The sequence below is a fragment of the Gouania willdenowi genome, chromosome 11, assembly GCF_900634775.1.
Source record: "Gouania willdenowi chromosome 11, fGouWil2.1, whole genome shotgun sequence".
Classification (NCBI taxonomy): Eukaryota; Metazoa; Chordata; class Actinopteri; order Blenniiformes; family Gobiesocidae; genus Gouania; species Gouania willdenowi.
Window position 1 is genome coordinate 32,141,541 of NC_041054.1, and position 20,470 is coordinate 32,162,010.

The following is a 20,470-nucleotide window of genomic DNA, read 5'->3' on the forward strand; positions in this document are numbered from 1 at the left end:
CATCAGATCAAGTAAAACTAAAACTGTGTAACGACCAGAGTCAGTGACATCATCACGTCACTAGAAACTTTCAGAAGATCAGTTTCAGTGGATTGATCTAAAACCAGATTAATATTTATCATAAATATCATGCTGTTCCATGTATGAGGTTAGCTGCTTAGCAACCATTTTCTCCATGATTTTAGACATGAAGGGAAGCTTAGATATGGGTCAGTAGTTTATAGGCTCCCCCGGATCAAGATTGGGTTTTTTAAGAATGGGGTTTATTATCACATATTTAAAAAAAGCTGGGGACCGAGTCAGATACAAGTGAGTGATTTATTAATTTTACCACCCAAGGACCAACAACATCAAAAACGTTTAAAAGCAGAGAAGTAGGAACAATGTCTACAGAGCTCGATCAGGGTTTCATCTTTCCTACTAAAACCTGAACATCCTGTAGGCTGACAGGAGTGAAGGAGGACCATGAGCTCACAGGGGCTGATGCACTGCACAAGCTAACCAAGGGAGGAGTGATGCTAGCCCTGATATCTTGTACTTTATTTACACAGAAATTTTAAAAATTGTTAGTCCTCGTGTGTGTGTACAGACACATGGGACGGTGAGGGTGCAACAAGATTTTCAATAGTATTTAAAGCTAAAAATAGCTTCATTCATTCACGGACATGGTTTCTTATTAGAGCCTGGAGTATTTTTAGCTGGTGCTACTGTGTCCAAAACAGTCAAACAATGGCTATTAAAGTTTGTCATAAAAGTGTCAACATCATCACAACTAGCAAATGTAGTTGGATCAAAAGAGGAAGAAAATCCACTGATTGCTGCTTCATTAAGAATGCGTCTCTGCTTTTTCACATTAGAAATAGTCTGTACCAGTGTGATTGACAGATTAAATACGATACAGCAATGGTCGCTTATTTGTAAGTCTTCAATACCTAGATGGTCAATCATTAAACCAAAAGAAAAGACCAAATCTAAAGTATGACCTTTAGTGTGTGTTGGACCTGACACATGTTGTACAAAGTGAAAAGAGTTCATTAGAGACATCAGCTCAGCTGCCATAGGACAGGACGAATTATCAATATGTAGATTAAAATCACCAAGGATTAATACACAGTTTAACAATAGATGACATAAACTCAGAGAATTCATCTAGGAATAAACGAGCAGGACCAGGAGGTCGGTAGATTAAAACAGTGTTTCCCAAACTTTCCTACATTTTAAAGTCGATAAATCCTTGTGACCCAATAAACATTAGGCCCATATAGTTCATATATCACGAAGAGAATTTATGCATTAACAAAATATTTATGACTATTTTTAAGGTCAGTTAAGCTTCCACTTAACTATTTAAAAGAAATACAGATATTTGACAAAGCATAGTTCTTTTTATTTACCTGTTGTAAATAAAGGAAGAGTGGACAGGGCATCTCATTGTTTTCATATTCTCATCATTACAGTGTACACAATTTATACTTATGAGACAAAGTGCAAAATAGGGCAGTTAATAATTTGTTTTTCTTCTTATCATCAATAAAACCAGACAGAATCAAGCCTTTCATATAACATTCAAAGCTTTGCACAACTACCAGAATAATATGAACATTAAGTTAAATCAAAAACATGTTTCTTACTGAAATATTTTTTGAGAACTTTTTTATGCACCCACTGTAACCATATTTACTCAAGTAAGATCATTTGAGGCAAAATACATGCATTCAGGAATGGTTAACAGGGCATCTCACTGTGTTTATAATATACACATTTTATAAAGTGCACAGTATGACAGGCTATCATTTTCCCCTCAAAACAAAAATATGTATGCAAACCATGTTTACAACAATAGTAATATGAACCTTCAGAGCCATCAAAAACATGCCTTTTTAAGTTTTTTTTAAATGTTGGTCGGGCAGAAGAAGAGTAATGTGTAAGTGTACCAGTCCTTATTATCATTGTTTCACCAAATCAAGGCAGTTTACCTGGATAATGGGAGAGATGGGCCTGCTTGTTTTTAGAATGACATCCCTGTTTGGCGTACATGAGGAGAGTGCAACACGCATATCAGGTGCAGCATTCAGTCTATTCCTGTATTTTGTCTTTATTTTTGTGAGAACAGAGAACCCAGCCTCACATTTGTATGTAGTTGTAAAAGGAATAAGCAACAGTATGCTTGTCTTACTTAAGACAGGGTATTCAGATGAAATGCTGACCCAAAATGATGATAATGTCATGGATTCATGTCTTCTTTTAAGTGTCTGGTCACTGCTCAGCTGTAACAGCTCGGTTTCTTCAGAAGCAGTTAGTCCAAGCTCCAGCAATGACTCTGGACTTTCATAATCAAAGGGATGTTGGATCCACCTTTTATCAGCAAAATGTCATATCTGTCCTTAGGGAAATAGTGCTTAAAGTTACCAATGAGTGCAACTAGGTGTGTCACTATAAGCCCAGTCAGATGTTTCACTTGTGTGTCAGTGACATCATTTTCCTCTATGTGCTGTAACACAGTAGGGAACATGTAGTGGCTGGGTTTTGGACTTCTGAATCGTGCAAGCCACAGCTTCAGAGACTTTTGGAAGGTGAGAATGTGTTTCCAGTTTTGGAAAACATCATCATTCTGTCCTTGCAGTTTCAAACATAGCTCATTGAGAGATGAAAAGATATCCCCCAGATATGACACTGTAAAAAGCCATTCATCAGTGAACAGCTCTGCAAGTGAAGACTTTTTCTCAAGGAGAAAAGCATGAATTTCATTTCTCAGTTCATATATTCTTGTGAGGACTCTACCTTTGGAGAGCCAGCGCACTTCAGTATGAAACAGTAAATGGGTGTGGTCCGCCCCATGGCGGCGCACAGCTGATCAAAAAGCCGCTGCCTTTAATAAAGTTCACAACACGAATGTCTTCTTTCAATGTTTTGTAAAGCTCGGGGGTATTCCTTTGGATGCCAAAGCCTGGTGGTGAATGTAACAGTGATTCCACACGATGTCTTCACCATTGCCTCCTTCATTCTTTTCACAACTCTGCTGTTTCTGCCCGTCATATTTTCAGCCCTGTCACTCGTTATGCCTTTACAGTTGACCCAGCTCAGCCCGCACTCTGTTACCACGTAGTTGTTCAGTACAGAAAGTATCTGTTCACCTTTCGTTCGTAGGAACATAATAAATCCTCCACAAATTCGGTTTCCCACACATACCTTACATAAACCAACAAAGTTGCGCAGTCCGAGACGTCAGTGCTTTCATCCAGCTGGATTGAAAATTCTCCTGCTGCCTTCAATCTTGTTATGAGCTGTTCCTCAGGGTTGTTTGAAATGTCATTTATCCTTCAGGAAACAGTGTTGTTACTCAGGGGGATGTATTTTAATCTGTGTGCAGTTTTTTCATCAATAACCGTGGTAACCATGTCTATTGCGGCAGGCAGAATTATTTGTTCTGCAGCAGTATGGGGCTGCTTCTCTTTGGCCACACGGTAAGAAACCATGTATGATGCTAGCTGGGCTTTGTCATTTAAAGTCACATTTCTACGGAGAAGCTCAGCTGATGATTCTATCTCCAGTGCCTTCCTTTGAAAGAAATCCAGAAGTTTCTTTGCCAAGTCGAAGTGAAGTGTTTCCAAATGTCTTTAGTTTAGTTGGTTTTAAACTCTCATTTGTGAGTTTTTCACTGCATATAACACACATGGGTCGAGCTTCTTGGTTCGTTTTGGAATAATTAACAAAACCATATTTCAGGAAGTAGTCTTTATATGGCCTTGGTCTTGTTTTTCTTTTCTTATTTGGAGGCTGTTCTCCCAAATCCTCAAAAGTACTACCTGCTCCGGTGTCAGGTCGAAAGCAGCCACTGGTTCCGCTTTCCTCACATTCTTCATCATTATGGCGTCTTTCACTTGAAGTAGCTTTGCTAACATTAGCTACGATATGTTCTTTGGCTAAACCTGTCTTTATTTGCCATCGAAGTTCCGATGTCCCAGAATGGGACAGAGGAACCTATTGTTTTCGCTTTTATTTCCTATTATTATTATTATACCCCGTCCGCCTTTGATCTCTAATTCGACCCCCTAAAAATGCCCGAAAACTCACCGAAATTTGCACGCACCTCAGGCCTGGCGAAAAATTTGATAATTTGGTGGCGTGAAAAAAAACAGACAGAAAACGCACGCGTAGCGTGCATTTTCGCCGCCAAAACAAACGATGGAACCACACGACCGCCAGGTCTGACCGATTTGCACGAAAATCGCCACATGTAGTCTTCGCCCCAGAATGAGCAAAAAGTTACATTGTGACCCCGCCCAAAACCAAACAGGAAGTCAGCCATCTTGGGTCAAAGGTCAAAAATGGCGTTTCGCCCTCGAAACGCATCTGCGCTATCTAGTCTGAGGGGATTCATCCGATTCGCTTAAAACTTGGCAACACCACATAGGACCCATTGAAGATGAAAAGTTATCGAAAGAATTTTTGTATTTGTCACGGTTTGGTCGTGGCGCCGCCACAAAACTGCAATGCTAATTTTCGTTAGCACGCAAAAAATTCCAAATCTCCATAACTCTGACACACAAACTTCCATCAGCTTCAAATTTCACACAAAGGACATGTGCCCAAGCTTGGTCATGACTGCTTTGAAACATTTCCCATCATGCCTTGTGTTTTCGACCGGTGTCATTTAAGGTCATGTACACGGTTAGCATTTACAGGACGCCGTTCTAGGAAAAAGCTTATAACTCTAGAATGCAAAGTTCAAACTGCTTCATATTTGATATACACGATGATTGTCCATCCATAAACAACGCTCGATGACCAAATTACCCATCATGGCCAGGGGGAGGGGCCTATAATGACACACGAAAATCCCTCGCCATAACTACGCCATTATACGAAAAAGCTTATAACTCTAGAATGCAAAGTTCAAACTGCTTCATATTTGATACACATGATGACCGTACAGCCATAAACAAAACTCGAGAACCAATTTACCCATAATGCCTTGCGTTCTCAGAGGGCGCCGCTTCTGTGGTCGTCCTACACGAGCAGCTGTAGCGGACAGACGATATGTCGTGTTGACTTCAAAACACTGTAGGATGAACCTACACAGAGGGTAGCAAATTGCTATGGAAGAAAAAACCGGCTGTGATCAGTGGGAGGGGCCTATAATGACACGGGAGAATCCTTCAACATCAGCACGCTATAATAGGAAAATGCTTATAACGCTTCAATGCAAAGTTCAAACTGCTTCATATTTGATACACACGATGATTGTCCATCCATAAACAACGCTCGATGACCAAATTACCCATCATGGCCAGGGGGAGGGGCCTATAATGACACACGAAAATCCCTCGCCATAACTACGCCATTATACGAAAACGCTTATAACTCTAGAGTGCAAAGTTCAAACTGCTTCATATTTGATACACACGATCACTGTCCAGAGCTAAACAACAAACGATGACCAATTTACCCACAATGCCTTGCGTTCTCAGAGGGCGCCGCTTCTGTGGTTGTCCTACACGAGCAGCTGTAGCGGACAGACGATATGTCGTGTTGACTTCAAAACACTGTACGATGAATCTTATTAGATGGAAGCACATAGCTATGGCAAATAGAGCAGGCTGTGAAAAGTGGGAGGGGCCTATCATGACACAGGAAAATCCTTCGCCATAACTACGCCGTTTTACGAAGCGCATACAACTCCAGAATGCAAAGTTCAAAGTGCTTCATTTTTGATACACATGATGACCGTACAGCCCCAAACAACAAACGATAACCAAAAACACCCACAATGCCTTGCGCTCTCAGAGGGCGCCGCTTCTTGGGCCGTCCTACGCCAGCAACTCTAGCGGCAAGACGACATGTCGTGTTGACTTCAAAACAATGTAGGATGAATCTTATTAGATGGAAGCACATTGCTATGGCAAATAGAGCAGGCTGTGAAAAGTGGGAGGGGCCTATCATGACGCAGGAAAATCCCTCGCCATAACTACGCCGTTATACGAAAACACTTACAACTCCAGGCCAATTGCTGCGGCACACTGATGTACCGTGGGATTTTGTGACAACCATACTGTTGCAGCAATCTACCCGGGTGCTCCGTCCACCGGGTTCGCAGTGACGTAATTTTTGGCGCGCGCACCTCGCGATGTCCCGCGCCGGTCAAGCATAAACCAGCTGGGTGCATGTGACGCTCCAAGCTCATGCTGGTGTGCTTTCATACGTGGTGCACCTCAACAGGTGAGCCAATCACACTGATGAGAAAGTCGCCCTATAACGATGGAGCTGAGAACATCTGAAACGTTCACGACACAATACGTACGGGAACAGGAGTGAAACCAAAGAGCTACTGGTGAGCTCATAATGACTGGACTGTTCAAATGTTAACTCATCATTCTATAATTCATTTCATCGATTCATTGAATTTGTAGATAAAAACAATTTTTATTTTGCAAATTCGAGTTAAAAAAAAAAAAAATATATATATATATAATTGTTTACCCTTTGAGTAGCTATATACAGTATGCCACAGCCATGTTCAATGTTTTATTCACACTATGCTCAGATGGTAAGGGAAGAGTTTATTATTTTTACAATTGTAATGTTATATGTTATAAAATATGTAATTGAAGCTACTGTGAAGTTGCTGCACTTTTGTTTAAACCTGGTTAATATTGTTAAATGACAGAGCCTCATTTACTTTTTATTTTGATTGTTCTATACATTTTAACTCTTGAGGACAATCACAGCAATAAAGTTACACTTTTGACAATAAATCTGATGTCTGCAGTCATTTTTAACTGCATTAAAAAAAATATTGAAAATCTAATTGAAGCTTGAATTTTTCTTTAAAAATCAGAGAATTTTTTTTTCTAGGCAACATCATCCATCCCTAATAACAACATGAACATTGATGTAAAGCGCTGATTCTAACCATTATGCATTTATTAATTAATCTGTAATCAACTCATTCAGTTCCAGCTGTTTTTGAGCATTTTGACTGATTTTAAAGACCCACAGAATATTTTCTACTAGATTCTGAAAGATTGAAGCTTCTACTTTCCTCAAAAAAAAAAAGAATTTGTTTCTGGCTCGTTTCCTTCTTTTGTAATCAGTCGTTGAATAGAGCAAGTTTTACACAAATCTTCAGTTTCAGACCAAAAAGCTGAGAAAAAAGCCTTTTTCCAAAAAAAAACCCTGTCAGTGACTTTAAAGCTATTTTTTTGCTTTAGTGACAACTCTAACATCTGAACATTGTTTCCTTATATAAAACATAAAAAAACACAGACCAAATTATTATTATTTATCTATCTGGGTCAGAGTTGAATGTATTTCTTACTGTATTTTGGCGTTCCTCCAACTTTCTCTCCCGTCAGTCTGCACACACGTAACTTCCTCTTCCTCCCCGACATAGAGAGTCACTGCGTTCCCGTTTTTTTTATTGTTTTATCTCACCATCGCCACATTATCCATGAGTTGCACACATGCTCTGGTCCAGTGTGCGCTACTGGGAACGTCAACTCTGTACGTAGCGCGATTTTCTGTCTCATAAACACCTTTCCTCCTCTCCCTCTGAGCTCTGCTGAGCATGGATGATCTCTCATCCAAAGGTGCTCTGCTACCTCCTATATGTCACCTATTATTTTTGCTATCTGGCTCACAGGCTGGGGGTATTTTGTACCCCTCCACACACCCCCCGTCCTCCCGATACACAGTGATGACCAGTTTGACCCGGTTAGTTGATGGTTTTATCCCACCATCTCAACATTATCAATAATCCACTCAGGTCCACACATGTTCTGTGTTAGTATGTAGAGCTGTGAGCTGCTGGATACGTCACAATATCACTCTGTAGCACCATAATCTCACTCGTTCCTGCTTCTCCTCCCCAGCTAATGGTAGCGTCAGTGGCTAATCTCTCATCGAAAGGTGCACTGCTGCCATCTTCAGGGTACAGTTGGTCACTACAACACCCCACAGCTTAGATGTTGGTGTGGAACCTCCGCCAGGGTGTTTTCTAGTAATCCCCGTGAAAAAACACAAATAATGAGTTATCTCGTCAATGGCACTGAGTGAGTTAATAAAATCACTTTATTAGGCCATTAATAATCATTTGTTCTCTTATTAAAATTAATACAGCCTCATCATCATCTATCAACTGTAAGCCAATTATACTCTAAATCAGTAGTTCTCAACCTTGGGGTCAGGTCCCCATTTGGGGCCGCAAGATACTGGGAGGGAGTCCCCAGATGCCTTCAAGAAACTAAGAATATTTGATGAACAATTTGAGCTCATTTTTTGCTTATTTTTATCTTTTTCTACAACTCCACCAAACTCACCATATTTTAACATATTTTCATCACTTTTTCTTGCCATATTTTTCCTCTTTTAATGTATTTTTGCTACATTTCTCCCATTTCTGACACTTCTACATCACATTTTAATGTCTTTTCTACACATTTTTTCCACTTTCAGACATGTTCATCACTTATAAACCATTTCTACTACTTTTTCACCTAATGTCACATATATTGACCCATTATTGTCACTTTCAACCTCTTTTCACCAGATTTCATGATTTTTTTTGCCAATTTAACCACATTCACCATTTTTAATGCTCATTATTTGCCAGTTTAAACTAATTTCTGAATTCCATTACTCACAATTTTCAACTTTTACCAGTTTTTATGGTTTTTAAAATCCAATTTCACCTCCTTTTCCACCATTTTTGTTCACTTTGAACCATTTTATCCTGGTGATTAAAACCAGGATTTCCATCTTTAAGATGACGATAATAATAATAATAATAAACGTTCCTGGATAACAGTGGATATTATTCAGATGAATAAATAAATGTGGTTATCACAGATTCATAGAACAATGGACCATCATTTTACTGACTTTATGGATGGACCCCAAAAATCTCTCCCCTTAATTCCCCCTTATAGATGGTCCTGTCTCCACATGTTTTCTACCACCTTCATCTACAGTGGGGGTCCCCGCTCTATGGGACTTTTGGGGGTCACGGCCTGAGGAGGTTGAGAACCACTGGTGTAAATCATGAGTAAATATGGTTCACACCCAGTGATGCGTGAAAACACACACATCATGATTTCAGTGAAAATATTGGGATATTTTAATTACTGTCCAACACTGATGTAGAGCATTATTCTCCTTATTCCTAATTGTATGTTTTAGAACTAAAGTAAAACCACCTCATTCTGCTCCTCTCCTCTAACTTACTAATCCATATCGTTGGTAATGTTAAATAGTGAAATGTGTCCTTTCTACTGAGGTTATGCTGGTGCTAAAGTTTCTTCTAAATGTCTCCATCAGGGGATCTTCCACTTCCAGCTGGGTCGTGGAGAACCCATGCTCCATACAAGGCTCCGCCCACACTGTAAGGAGTTCCTGGAGAAAATCGCCAAACTGTACGAGCTGCACGTGTTCACGTTCGGTAGCCGCCTCTATGCACACACGATAGCAGGTAAACATCTGAACTGGCCTGTCAGCCTGTGACCATCAGAGGGCGCTATCACGCACCACTCTACTTTTAACACAAACGTGATTGTATCTGATCTGTGGGTCACATGATCAACATTCATATTAACGACCAATCATAGCATAGAGTTTTTACTTTTCTTTTGGATTTTTCCTCTAGTTTTTTTTAGTCATTTGTGTATTTTTGTACGTTTTTTTGCATCTGGTGGTTGTTTTGTGTGTTTTTTTTGGCGTAAATTTGTGTAATTTTTGCAGCTGTTTTGTGTTTTTGGAGTCATTTTGTTTTTGTGTCTTTTGTGTTGTCATCCTGTGTGTTTGTAATAATTTGTGTGTTTTCTCAGTTATCTTGTGTGTTTATGGATAATTCTGTGTATGTCTGTTATGTTGTGTGTATTTGTGGTGTTTTTCTGTTTATTTTTCAGTTCTTTTTTGCATTTGGTTGTTGTTTTGTGTGTTTTTTTGGAGTAAATGTGTGTAATTGATGCTGCTGTTTTGTGTTTTTTGAATCGTTTAGTGTGTTTATACTGCTCAGAAATAGGCCGAGGCCCTTTTATGGCCCCCAGACCACCAGTTTCCCATGTCTGGTGTATTTAACGTTTTATTGAGCTAATTATTGTACATGAAGGTGAGTCTGTGACTCCTGGTGAACGCTTTAAAGTGGTCTTTTCTTGACATTGTGAGTCATTTCTGTTTTATTACAGGGGTCAGAATGGGAGGGGCTCAATGTGCCCCCTATGATGAATGTTTAATGTGACCCTCGCCACCATCAGCTGCTGTTATTGCTGCTTTCATATTTCACCTCATTCTGTGAACTACTTCTTCTTTAATATAGAAGAAAACAGGTCCAGAGAACATATGATTACTGACCACATCTAGTTCTTCTTCTTTAGGGTTCCTGGATCCTGAAAAGAAGCTTTTCTCTCACAGAATTCTTTCCAGAGACGAATGCATCGACCCGTATTCTAAAACTGGTAATCTGAGGTGAGGAGCGACTCTGATGTGTAAATAAATTAATTTCAGCAATCTTCTAAACAAACAAAACAGAATTAACAACGTTAAACATTTTCAACTTTACACAAGTTGCTTCACTTGATTTTAAATGTAATTTAGTCGCCAGAGTCACTGAGGTCACATCCAGTGCGAACGCACCTTTAAACTGACTAATTATATATGATTTAAATAATCCTATATCATTATTTATTATATATAATTTAAATAATCCTATATCTTTAGTTATTAATTATATATGATTTAAATAATCCTATATCATTATTTATTATATATAATTTAAATAATCCTATATCTTTAGTTATTAATTATATATGATTTAAATAATCCTATATCATTAGTTATTTATAATTATATAATTTAAATAATCCTATATCATTAGTTATTTATTATATATAATTTAAATAATCCTATATCTTTAGTTATTAATTATATATGATTTAAATAATCCTATATCATTAGTTATTTATTATATATAATTTAAATAATCCTATATCATTAGTTATTAATTATATATAATTTAAATAATCCTATATCATTAGTTACTTATTATATATAATTTAAATAATCCTATATCATTAGTATTAATTATATGTGATTTAAATAATCCTATATCATTAGTTACTTTATTATATATAATTTAAATAATCCTATATCATTAGTTATTAATTATATGTGATTTAAATAATCCATATCATAGTTACTTATTATATATAATTTAAATAATCCTATATCTTTAGTTATTAATTATATATGATTTAAATAATCCTATATCTTTAGTTATTAATTATATATGATTTAAATAATCCTATATCTTTAGTTATTAATTATATATAATTTAAATAATCCTATATCATTAGTTATTAATTATATATGATTTAAATAATCCTATATCATTAGTTACTTATTATATATAATTTAAATAATCCTATATCATTAGTTATTAATTATATATGATTTAAATAATCCTATATCATTAGTTACTTATTATATATAATTTAAATAATCCTATATCATTAGTTATTAATGATGTATGATTTAAATAATCCTATATCTTTAGTTATTAATTATATATGATTTAAATAATCTTATATCTTTAGTTATTAATTATATATGATTTAAATAATCCTATATCATTAGTTATTAATTATATATGATTTAAATAATCTTATATCTTTAGTTATTAATTATATATGATTTAAATAATCCTATATCATTAATGATGTATGATTTAAATAATCCTATATCATTAATGATGTATGATTTAAATAATCCTATATCATTAATGATGTATGATTTAAATATACTGTATAAAGGAGCTGCTGTTTGTGAGCTGAGCAAATGTGACCCTGATCAATAGAAGTGATCTGATTGTTCACCAGTGATGTCTGATGTTCTAATGATGCTGATGATAAATGAAAGAGGAGATCAGAGCTCTTCATGTGATTATTAAAGCTACACTACAATCAATAATCAGTGTGATTACCAATCCTTTCTCACACACAGGAACCTCTTTCCTTGTGGGGACTCTATGGTTTGTATCATTGACGACAGAGAGGACGTGTGGAAGTTTGCACCTAACCTGATCACTGTGAAGAAATACATTTACTTCCAAGGCACAGGAGACATCAACGCTCCACCTGGATCACGGGAAGCTCAGGTGTTAAAGAAAGGTAGAGCACACACACACACACACACACACACACACACCTGTGTGTTCCTAACATCTGTACATGGATACGGGATAGATGGGGGGGGGGGATAACAACCATAGATTAGTTTTTAAATGAGGTAATATGTGGGACGCTCCCCCCAACTCATTATTTTAATAATATTAATAATATTTTTCTGTTGATTGTTTTTGTTTAGATTATGAAGCACACTGTTTACAGTATATTGGAAGGTAACTATTCAGATTATATATTCAGATTAAAAAGAGTTAAAACAACCTATGAACACATAGAAGTCGCTTTGAGTTCAAGAGAAACAATTATTGGTTCACAACCTAGGAGATTAAAATCACAGCCTAGGAGATTAAAATCACAGCCTAGGAGATTAAAATCACAGCCTAGGAGATTAAAATCACAGCCTAAGAGATTAAAATCACAGCCTAAGAGATTAAAATCACAGCCTAAGAGATTAAAATCACAGCCTAGGAGATTAAAATCACAGCCTAGGAGATTAAAATCACAGCCTAGGAGATTAAAATCACAGGCTAGGAGATTATAATCACAGCCTAAGAGATTAAAATCACAGCCTAGGAGATTAAAATCACAGCCTAGGAGATTATAATCACAGCCTAAGAGATTAAAATCACAGCCTAAGAGATTAAAATCACAGGCTAGGAGGTTAAAATCACAACCTAGGAGATTAAAATCACAGCCTAGGAGATTAAAATCACAGCCTAGGAGATTAAAATCACAGCCTAGGAGATTAAAATCACAGCCTAGGAGATTATAATCACAGCCTAGGAGATTAAAATCACAGCCTAGGAGATTATAATCACAGCCTAGGAGATTATAATCACAGCCTAGGAGATTATAATCACAGCCTAGGAGATTAAAATCACAACCTAGGAGATTAAAATCACAACCTAGGATATCGGTGGTTGCCTCTCAGCTCGGGAGGGCTAGTTGGCCGTGGGGGGTGGCCTGGGGCTCCTTGGCCCCCGCTCTTTCTCCTAGAATAGCTGTATCTTCAGGTCCAGGGCAGTTCCTGGGTTTACAGTAGTGGTTCTTACACATACACTGGTCTATGATACACTGACATGTCTTAGACTGTAGATAAAACTGGGCTTAACTTTAGACACGTTAATCCTAAATACCAGTTCTAGGTTTTACCACTCACTCCTTCCCTCTGTCCACAGACACCACCATTATACCTAAGCTACACACTGGTCACCTGACTGGTTTGATTACACAACATAATAAACACAATATACACAACTATAACTTAATCAACTCTTCTCCACCCTGTACATTTACCACCTAGAGTCTCTCCTCTCTGACATCTAGGTCTGTGATAAACAATTATTTTATAAACTATCTAATTTTTTTTCCAGTTCGATTCGACTCGATTCATTTATCAATTATTTCCCCATTAATTGACTAAAAGTAATTTATACATGTTGATTTACATATCTAAAATGAATTCCATAACATTGCAATATATGTTTATTGCTCTTCAACTCAAAATTCCAAAATAAAGTTCAGTATGAATATAACAGTATAAAATAATGCATTCAGAGGTAACATTAAAATATAAAAATAAAAGGCAGTGGGAGGAGCCAGCAGCCTGTCATGGTGTCCTTCATTAACCAACACAATTTAGCATTTATGTTGAAAACACACAGGTCTAGCTTACTGATAAAAGTCTATCTTTTAATTCTTCATTCACATAAACAGAATAATAACTTATAGTAATACACTGACAACGTGCATATTTTTCTTAAACTCAAAATTCCAAATGCTTATACATAAAGTGCGTGCGTGTGGTGCTGCTGATGTCACAGTGGGTGTTTCCTCCTTGTCCCGTTGACGCGTCTGGTCACACCCAGGATAAAGGACGAGGGTTACGGGAACATCTACCTTTGAGTGTGTCTTGACTGTTGAAACTCAGAGGAGCCACTCGCGTTAGTTATTCTCCGATGCCGTCATCTTTGTTTTGGTCAGAGACGCATCAGCACGCATATTATGTGTCAACGTATTTTTTGCGTTGATTGTTGACCTTTGACAGCATGTGCAGACAAAGTCCTCCAGACGTGTAGACGTGTCCCTGCTCCAACACCCCTGGTTGAAACCAATGTGTTGATCATATAGGGGATCAAAATCACCCACTAGAGAGAACCCTGACTTTGTCATATTGTTTCTGTGTGTGACTAAATCCCTGCTTCAGAAGCTTCTGATGAACTCCACAGGAAGTTAGAAAACAAGTGGTTATTAAAGACTCCTCCACCTTTTTATGGAGATGGAAGGAAATGAACTCAGGTGTGAGGCACTTCATTTTAATTAGTCAGATCAAGTGTCTAACATCAGTTATTCTTCACTGCTAACAGTGAGACACAATCAGGAAGTTATTATCATTTTTTTAAGCCCTTTAGATTAATTATATATATATATATATATATATATATATATATATATACACATTTACCCGGTAAGGTCTATTCAGGGGTACTGGAGAGGAGGGTCCGCCGGATAGTTGAACCTCGGATTCAGGAGGAGCAATGTGGTTTTCGTCCTGGCCGTGGAACTGTGGACCAGCTCTACACCCTCAGCAGGGTCCTTGAGGGGTCATGGGAATTTGCCCAACCAGTCCACATGTGTTTTGCGGACCTGGAAAAAGCATTTGACAGTGTCCCTCGGGGATTCCTGTGGGGGGTCCTCCGGGAGTATGGGGTATCGAACCTCCTGATAGGAGCTGTTCGTTCCCTGTATGACCGGAGTCAGAGTCTGGTCCGCATTGCCGGCAGTAAGTCGAAATCATTTCCGGTGAGGGTTGGACTCCGCCAGGGCTGCCCTTTGTCACCGATTCTGTTCATAACTTTTATGGACAGAATTTCTAGGCGCAGTCAGGGCGTTGAGGGGGTCCGGTTCGGGGGCCTCAGTATTGCATCACTGCTTTTTGCAGATGATGTGGTCCTGTTGGCTCCAACATACCGTGACCTTCAACTCTCACTGGATCGGTTCGCAGCCGAGTGTGAAGCGGCCGGAATGAGAATCAGCACCTCCAAATCCGAGTCCATGGTTCTCGACCGGAAAAAGGTGGAGTGCCTTCTCCGGGTTGGAGATGAGGTTCTGCCCCAGGTGGAGGAGTTCAAGTACCTCGGGGTCTTGTTCACGAGTGAGGGAAGGATGGAGCGAGAGATCGACAGGCGGATTGGTGCGGTGCTGCAGTGATGCGGAGTCTGCACCAGTCCGTCATTGTGAAAAGGGAGCTGAGCCAAAAAGCAAAGCTCTCGATTTACAGGTCGGTCTACGTTCCAACCCTCACCTATGGTCATGAACTTTGGGTCATGACCGAAAGAACAAGATCACGGGTACAAGCGGCCGGAATGAGTTTCTTCCGTAGGGTGGCTGGGCTCTCCCTTAGAGATAGGGTGAGAAGCTCAGTCATTCGGGAGGGGCTCAAAGTAGAGTCGCTGCTCCTCTGCATCGAGAAGAGCCAGATGAGGTGGCTCGGGCACCTAATTAGGATGCCCCCTGAACGCCTCCCTAGTGAGGCGTTCAGGGCACGTTCAGGGCATGTCCCTCCGGAAGGAGGCCCCGGGGAAGACCCAGGACACGCTGGAGAGACTATGTCTCTCGGCTGGCCTGGGAACGTCTCGGGGTCCCCCCGGAAGAGCTGGAGGAAGTGGCCGGGGAGAGGGAAGTCTGGGCCTCCCTACTGAGGATGCTGCCCCCGCGACCCGGAAACGGCTAAGCGGGAGAAGATGGATGGATGGATATATATTTACCCCGTACGTGTCACGGGAGGCCCCCAAGTGCCCAATTTTTCAAATGACTACCCCTCTGTTAGTTCTCCTGAGATCAGAATGCAGTTTGATATAAATACTCTATGAATGAAAATGATGAGACGCTCGGAGCCCTTTTTTTTAAATGGGGCCCGGGGTCCCACCCCAAATTTCCGATTATTTCCAAATTTATGGGAGCATAGTCGTGTGATATATCATTTCAAAGATAATTAAACGCAGATTACGACTATGCCTCACAAAATTCTATTAGGGTCCTGGAGGCCCACCTCCATTGTTTTTGGTAATTTCCATTATTCCATATTGCAACAGTTGGTTTTACCGAATCATTGACACATACCAATTAATGAATGGGGCTCATTACTCCGTATGTGCCACGGGGGGCACTAGGGGGCCCCTCCGTTATTGCTCGTTGAATCGGGCTGTAATTTCACATTGATATTTTATGAGCTGATGTCAACACCCTCTCTGCTTGTTTTTACTCTGATGTATCTTCATAGGAGACAGCTTTTCTTAGAAAACGTTTAAGATAGTTAGTGATTTTATATTCTGATGTGATCATATTTTCTTATATATACATCTAAATGATTAGATTTAGGACATTTAGGAAAAGGTTGTGAGTTATAATGAGAACCAATCTGGAGGGGATGTTGATTTATGTTGAGTGCTGTCTCTAGATGAGGATGGGGAAGACATTCAAAGTTCTTGGTTAATTATCTTCACTGAAAGTTTGTGAGTTACATTGTGGGATTTAAAGTTCTGTGAAATGGTGAAAATTTCTTTAAGAAGTGTTTTTATTTAATGTGTGCGTGTGTGTGATTGATGTGTGACAGAGGTTCAGTTATTCAGTGAAGGTGTGTTTGTCTCTGAGATGCTTCCATGTGTCTTTTTATCACATCATGAGTATAATTTCCATACTAGAATAATTATTAGAAATGCACCAAAATGAAAATTTGAGCCCCAAGTCAAATAAAATATAAACTTTTAGCTGAATATGGAATGCTGTTAAGTTTTTCACTTTTTTGTTAAATAGTAAATAAATAGCGTAGAATATTATTTTAGACATTTTTTTTTAAATGAAGTTCATGTTTATTGAATATTCAGACATTTTTTAAATATTCCAGTAGTTTTTGCTTTTCAAAAGAAAGTACAACAAACTTTTTCATTTATATTAACCCTTCAAATAAAACTAAACATACATTCCAATAAAAATCTAAAGTGCATTAAAAGTGAGGTATGATAACTGACTATCTAATGGTTTATCTACAGTGATAAACATCATTTAGTCTCATTCAGAGGAACAATGTGTAAAAAGTTATGTTTCCTCCATTGTTATTACATATTTTATAAAAAGTCAGATTTAAACGAGACAGTTGGATTTTACCCATGTTGGCAGGTGACGTCACCTAACACGCCTCCTAGAATGTTAGCTCCTCCCTCTCCAACTATCTAACAGCTAAAACAAACACTGCTGTTTGATATAGAATATATATTATACTTTATTACCATATATGTAAATACAAACTGCACTACTTTTTCTGCTGCTGATCGTGTTGGGAGTCACTGCTTGGAGCCACGGACCCATTGTTTACTCACATCAGCTGTTAGCACTCCATGCTAATGCTACATTAGTCTTTGGACATTTTTCAAGCCTTAAATCTGTTGATTAAAGTTGAAGTATTTTTCTATTTATGTACAAATGTAAATATGACTGTAAATAATGTATATGTTTGATATAAATGGGTAAATGTGTGAATTGTTTATATTGTAATAGTTGTATAGATTGCACGTGTCAATAAAAAAAGCAACAACTGGCCGTCACTGTCTGTAGAGCCAAGGCAGCAGCCCCTCCCACTACAGAGAGACAGCAGCAGCAGAGGACTGTCCTACACTTCCTCATTTAGCGAGGTTAAATTAAAGCTGTGAACTTCTAGAATACATCTACATTCTGGATGAACTCATCCTTTAGTAACGCCGTAAGTTGATCATTTAATCCATTAGAAGCAGCGCTGTCTATGATACGGCCAGAGAAGAAGTGATCAGCACTCTCTCTCTCTCTCTTCTGTCAGTCTATGGTCAGCAGCTACATACACACACACGTTCTGAACACACCTTATACAAACCCTGCGTAAACAAACAGAGCAAGCCACAAAAACAAACTAGTGGGCATTTAGAAATTGAAAAATTCAAACATCTTCGTAACGGTTCCAAAACCAGAAGTTAGGAACCGCTTCCTTTGTGGAACTGGTTATCTGTGCCCAACCCTAGCACTGACACGCTCTGGTGGCTGAAGTTAGAGAGTAAGTCACTGTTGCAGACTCACAAACCACGAGGATAGAAGAACTTAAACAGTCGGTGATTTACTCGCTAACTTCAGCTACCAGAGCGTGTCAGCGACGTGTCATCACTGCAGTGTGAACTGTAAAGCCTGCACGTTGCCTAGCAGAGACTAGCACACATGTTCTTCTAGCATTAGCTAGCCAACCAAAGCAGCACAGGCACGTCCTCCCTGAACTCACATGCAGGTTACACCCTGTGGTGAATGTTAGCTATTAGCGGTTAGCACGGCTGTGACTAAAAGGTTTATAAATGCTGGCTCATCTTTCAGAATGGATTTTTATGAAGCCAAACATCCTGATTTAAGCCTCTGTGCTTTAATGTTTATGGTTGAAATATGAAAATGTTCTCATTTAGACGTTTGATGTTAGAATCCCACCGTAGATTATTCTGTTTGCATGAGATTATAACAGACAATCATGACCTGATTTATATTTGCTCCTAATGCACTGGAAATGAGAAAAACCAAACAGAAATGATTTATATAACAAACAATGATTCAGGTGATTATGTTTAACTAAAAACACTTCATTCATGTGAAACTGCAATAAAATACCACATAGATGTTAATTTCCACCACCTTCACAACCGATCAGGTGATATTATTAGTCTTACACACATCATGACATTGATTAACGGTGTCCTGATCTGATATTGGCAAAATAATTATATTATAGGATTATATTACATCTACAATCTCTGATACATACATTGTAGTTTAAGTTAAACTAGTTCTTATTTTGCACTTTGAAAATAGAAATTAAAGCAGTTGTTCTCAAAGGGTGGTCCGTGGACCACTGGTGGTCCTCGAGCAACCCCTAGTGCTCCATTAGTTTATTGGGCTAATGTGATAATGTAAATTCAAATTGTGTCAGTAATGACTATCAATCGTTTTAGCAACGACGCCTTGTAGCTGTGCAGGTGTGTTTGTTCTTCTTATGTTCTAACTAATAATAATAATATTATAATAATACTAATAATTATTATTATTTATATAGCTCTTTTCAAAAACACGGTTACTGAGTGCATTACAGATAGTAAAGCCAGTAAAAAGACAATACATGATGAAATAAAGCAAGAAATCAAAAACAGAACATGTGATTATAAAAATCAAATAATAAAACAAAGTAAGATTAATAGCATCAGCCAATAAAGAGAAATAAAATTATACTGTAAGAGCTAAAATAACTTGAATAAATAAATTTTATTATTTTTATTAATGCATAAAATACATTTACAAACACTAAAATCAATAACTTTAAGAGGACATATTCTATTTTTCATCATCATCTCTATTTGTTCTAAAAACTCCAAAAACATATTTGATATTTGAGGTTTATTTTCACAAACTCTCCTGTTTTCCAGAGTTTTAACCTCTGAAAAGTCACTTTCTGATCAGTTCTGAAATGGGGCCGTTTTGGGACCTACTTATGCATATTGATGAGTGGGCGTGTCTATAGACGCTGACTCACTTCATGTGTCGCTCTTTTACAGAGTGATCAGTGATCACCAAAACATTTTTATTTTTACTATCTACACACTGTGGTTATTGTTTTCAGCCAATAAACTGCACATTACAGTAAAACACATGATATTTAAGAGACTAATTCAATACAAGGTCCTCCATAGATCCCACATTACCCAACAGAAAATGTATGAAATGGGCTTCTCCCCAACAGACATCTGCTCTCAGTGCACCCAGGGAACAGCTGATTCATATTTACATGCCGTATGGCTTTGTTCGCCAGTTCAACAGTTTTGGTTCCTAATCACTGAAAAACTGTCCTCCATTTTGGACTACAGGATTCCTCTATCTCCAAATTTATGTCTGTTAAGATACCTGACTATGCTTGATATTCCAGCAAACCAATCACAATCCATCCTTGCGGCACTCGCCATAGCAAAAAAAAAACAATATTAGTGAACTGGAAAGATAAAAAATCCTTAAACATAAACCAATGGCGAAATCTCCTCATAGAATTTATTTCCATGGAAAAGATGTCTGCTCTCAGAAAAAATAAAATAACCTGCTTTGAGGAGCGTTGGACTCCTTTTCTAATTGCATTGAATCTTGATTTTTCATTTTTAGCCTGATGATCTAGCCTGCAAGCAACTGCCAGCACCACTCTTTACTAACACACTGATCTAACTGTAGTCCTGGACCTCCATGGGCTT

General features: G+C 38.2%; 1 protein-coding gene across 1 annotated transcript in view; it reads left to right on the plus strand.

The window, feature by feature from the left end:
- ctdp1 (CTD (carboxy-terminal domain, RNA polymerase II, polypeptide A) phosphatase, subunit 1) overlaps nucleotides 1–20,470 on the plus strand; it is a 139,340-nt gene that overhangs the window by 33,705 nt on the left and 85,165 nt on the right. Inside the window, 3 exon segments of the mRNA XM_028461289.1 lie at nucleotides 9,316–9,466; nucleotides 10,371–10,461; nucleotides 11,995–12,161. Of these exon segments, the coding sequence (XP_028317090.1) occupies nucleotides 9,316–9,466; nucleotides 10,371–10,461; nucleotides 11,995–12,161 (409 nt within the window).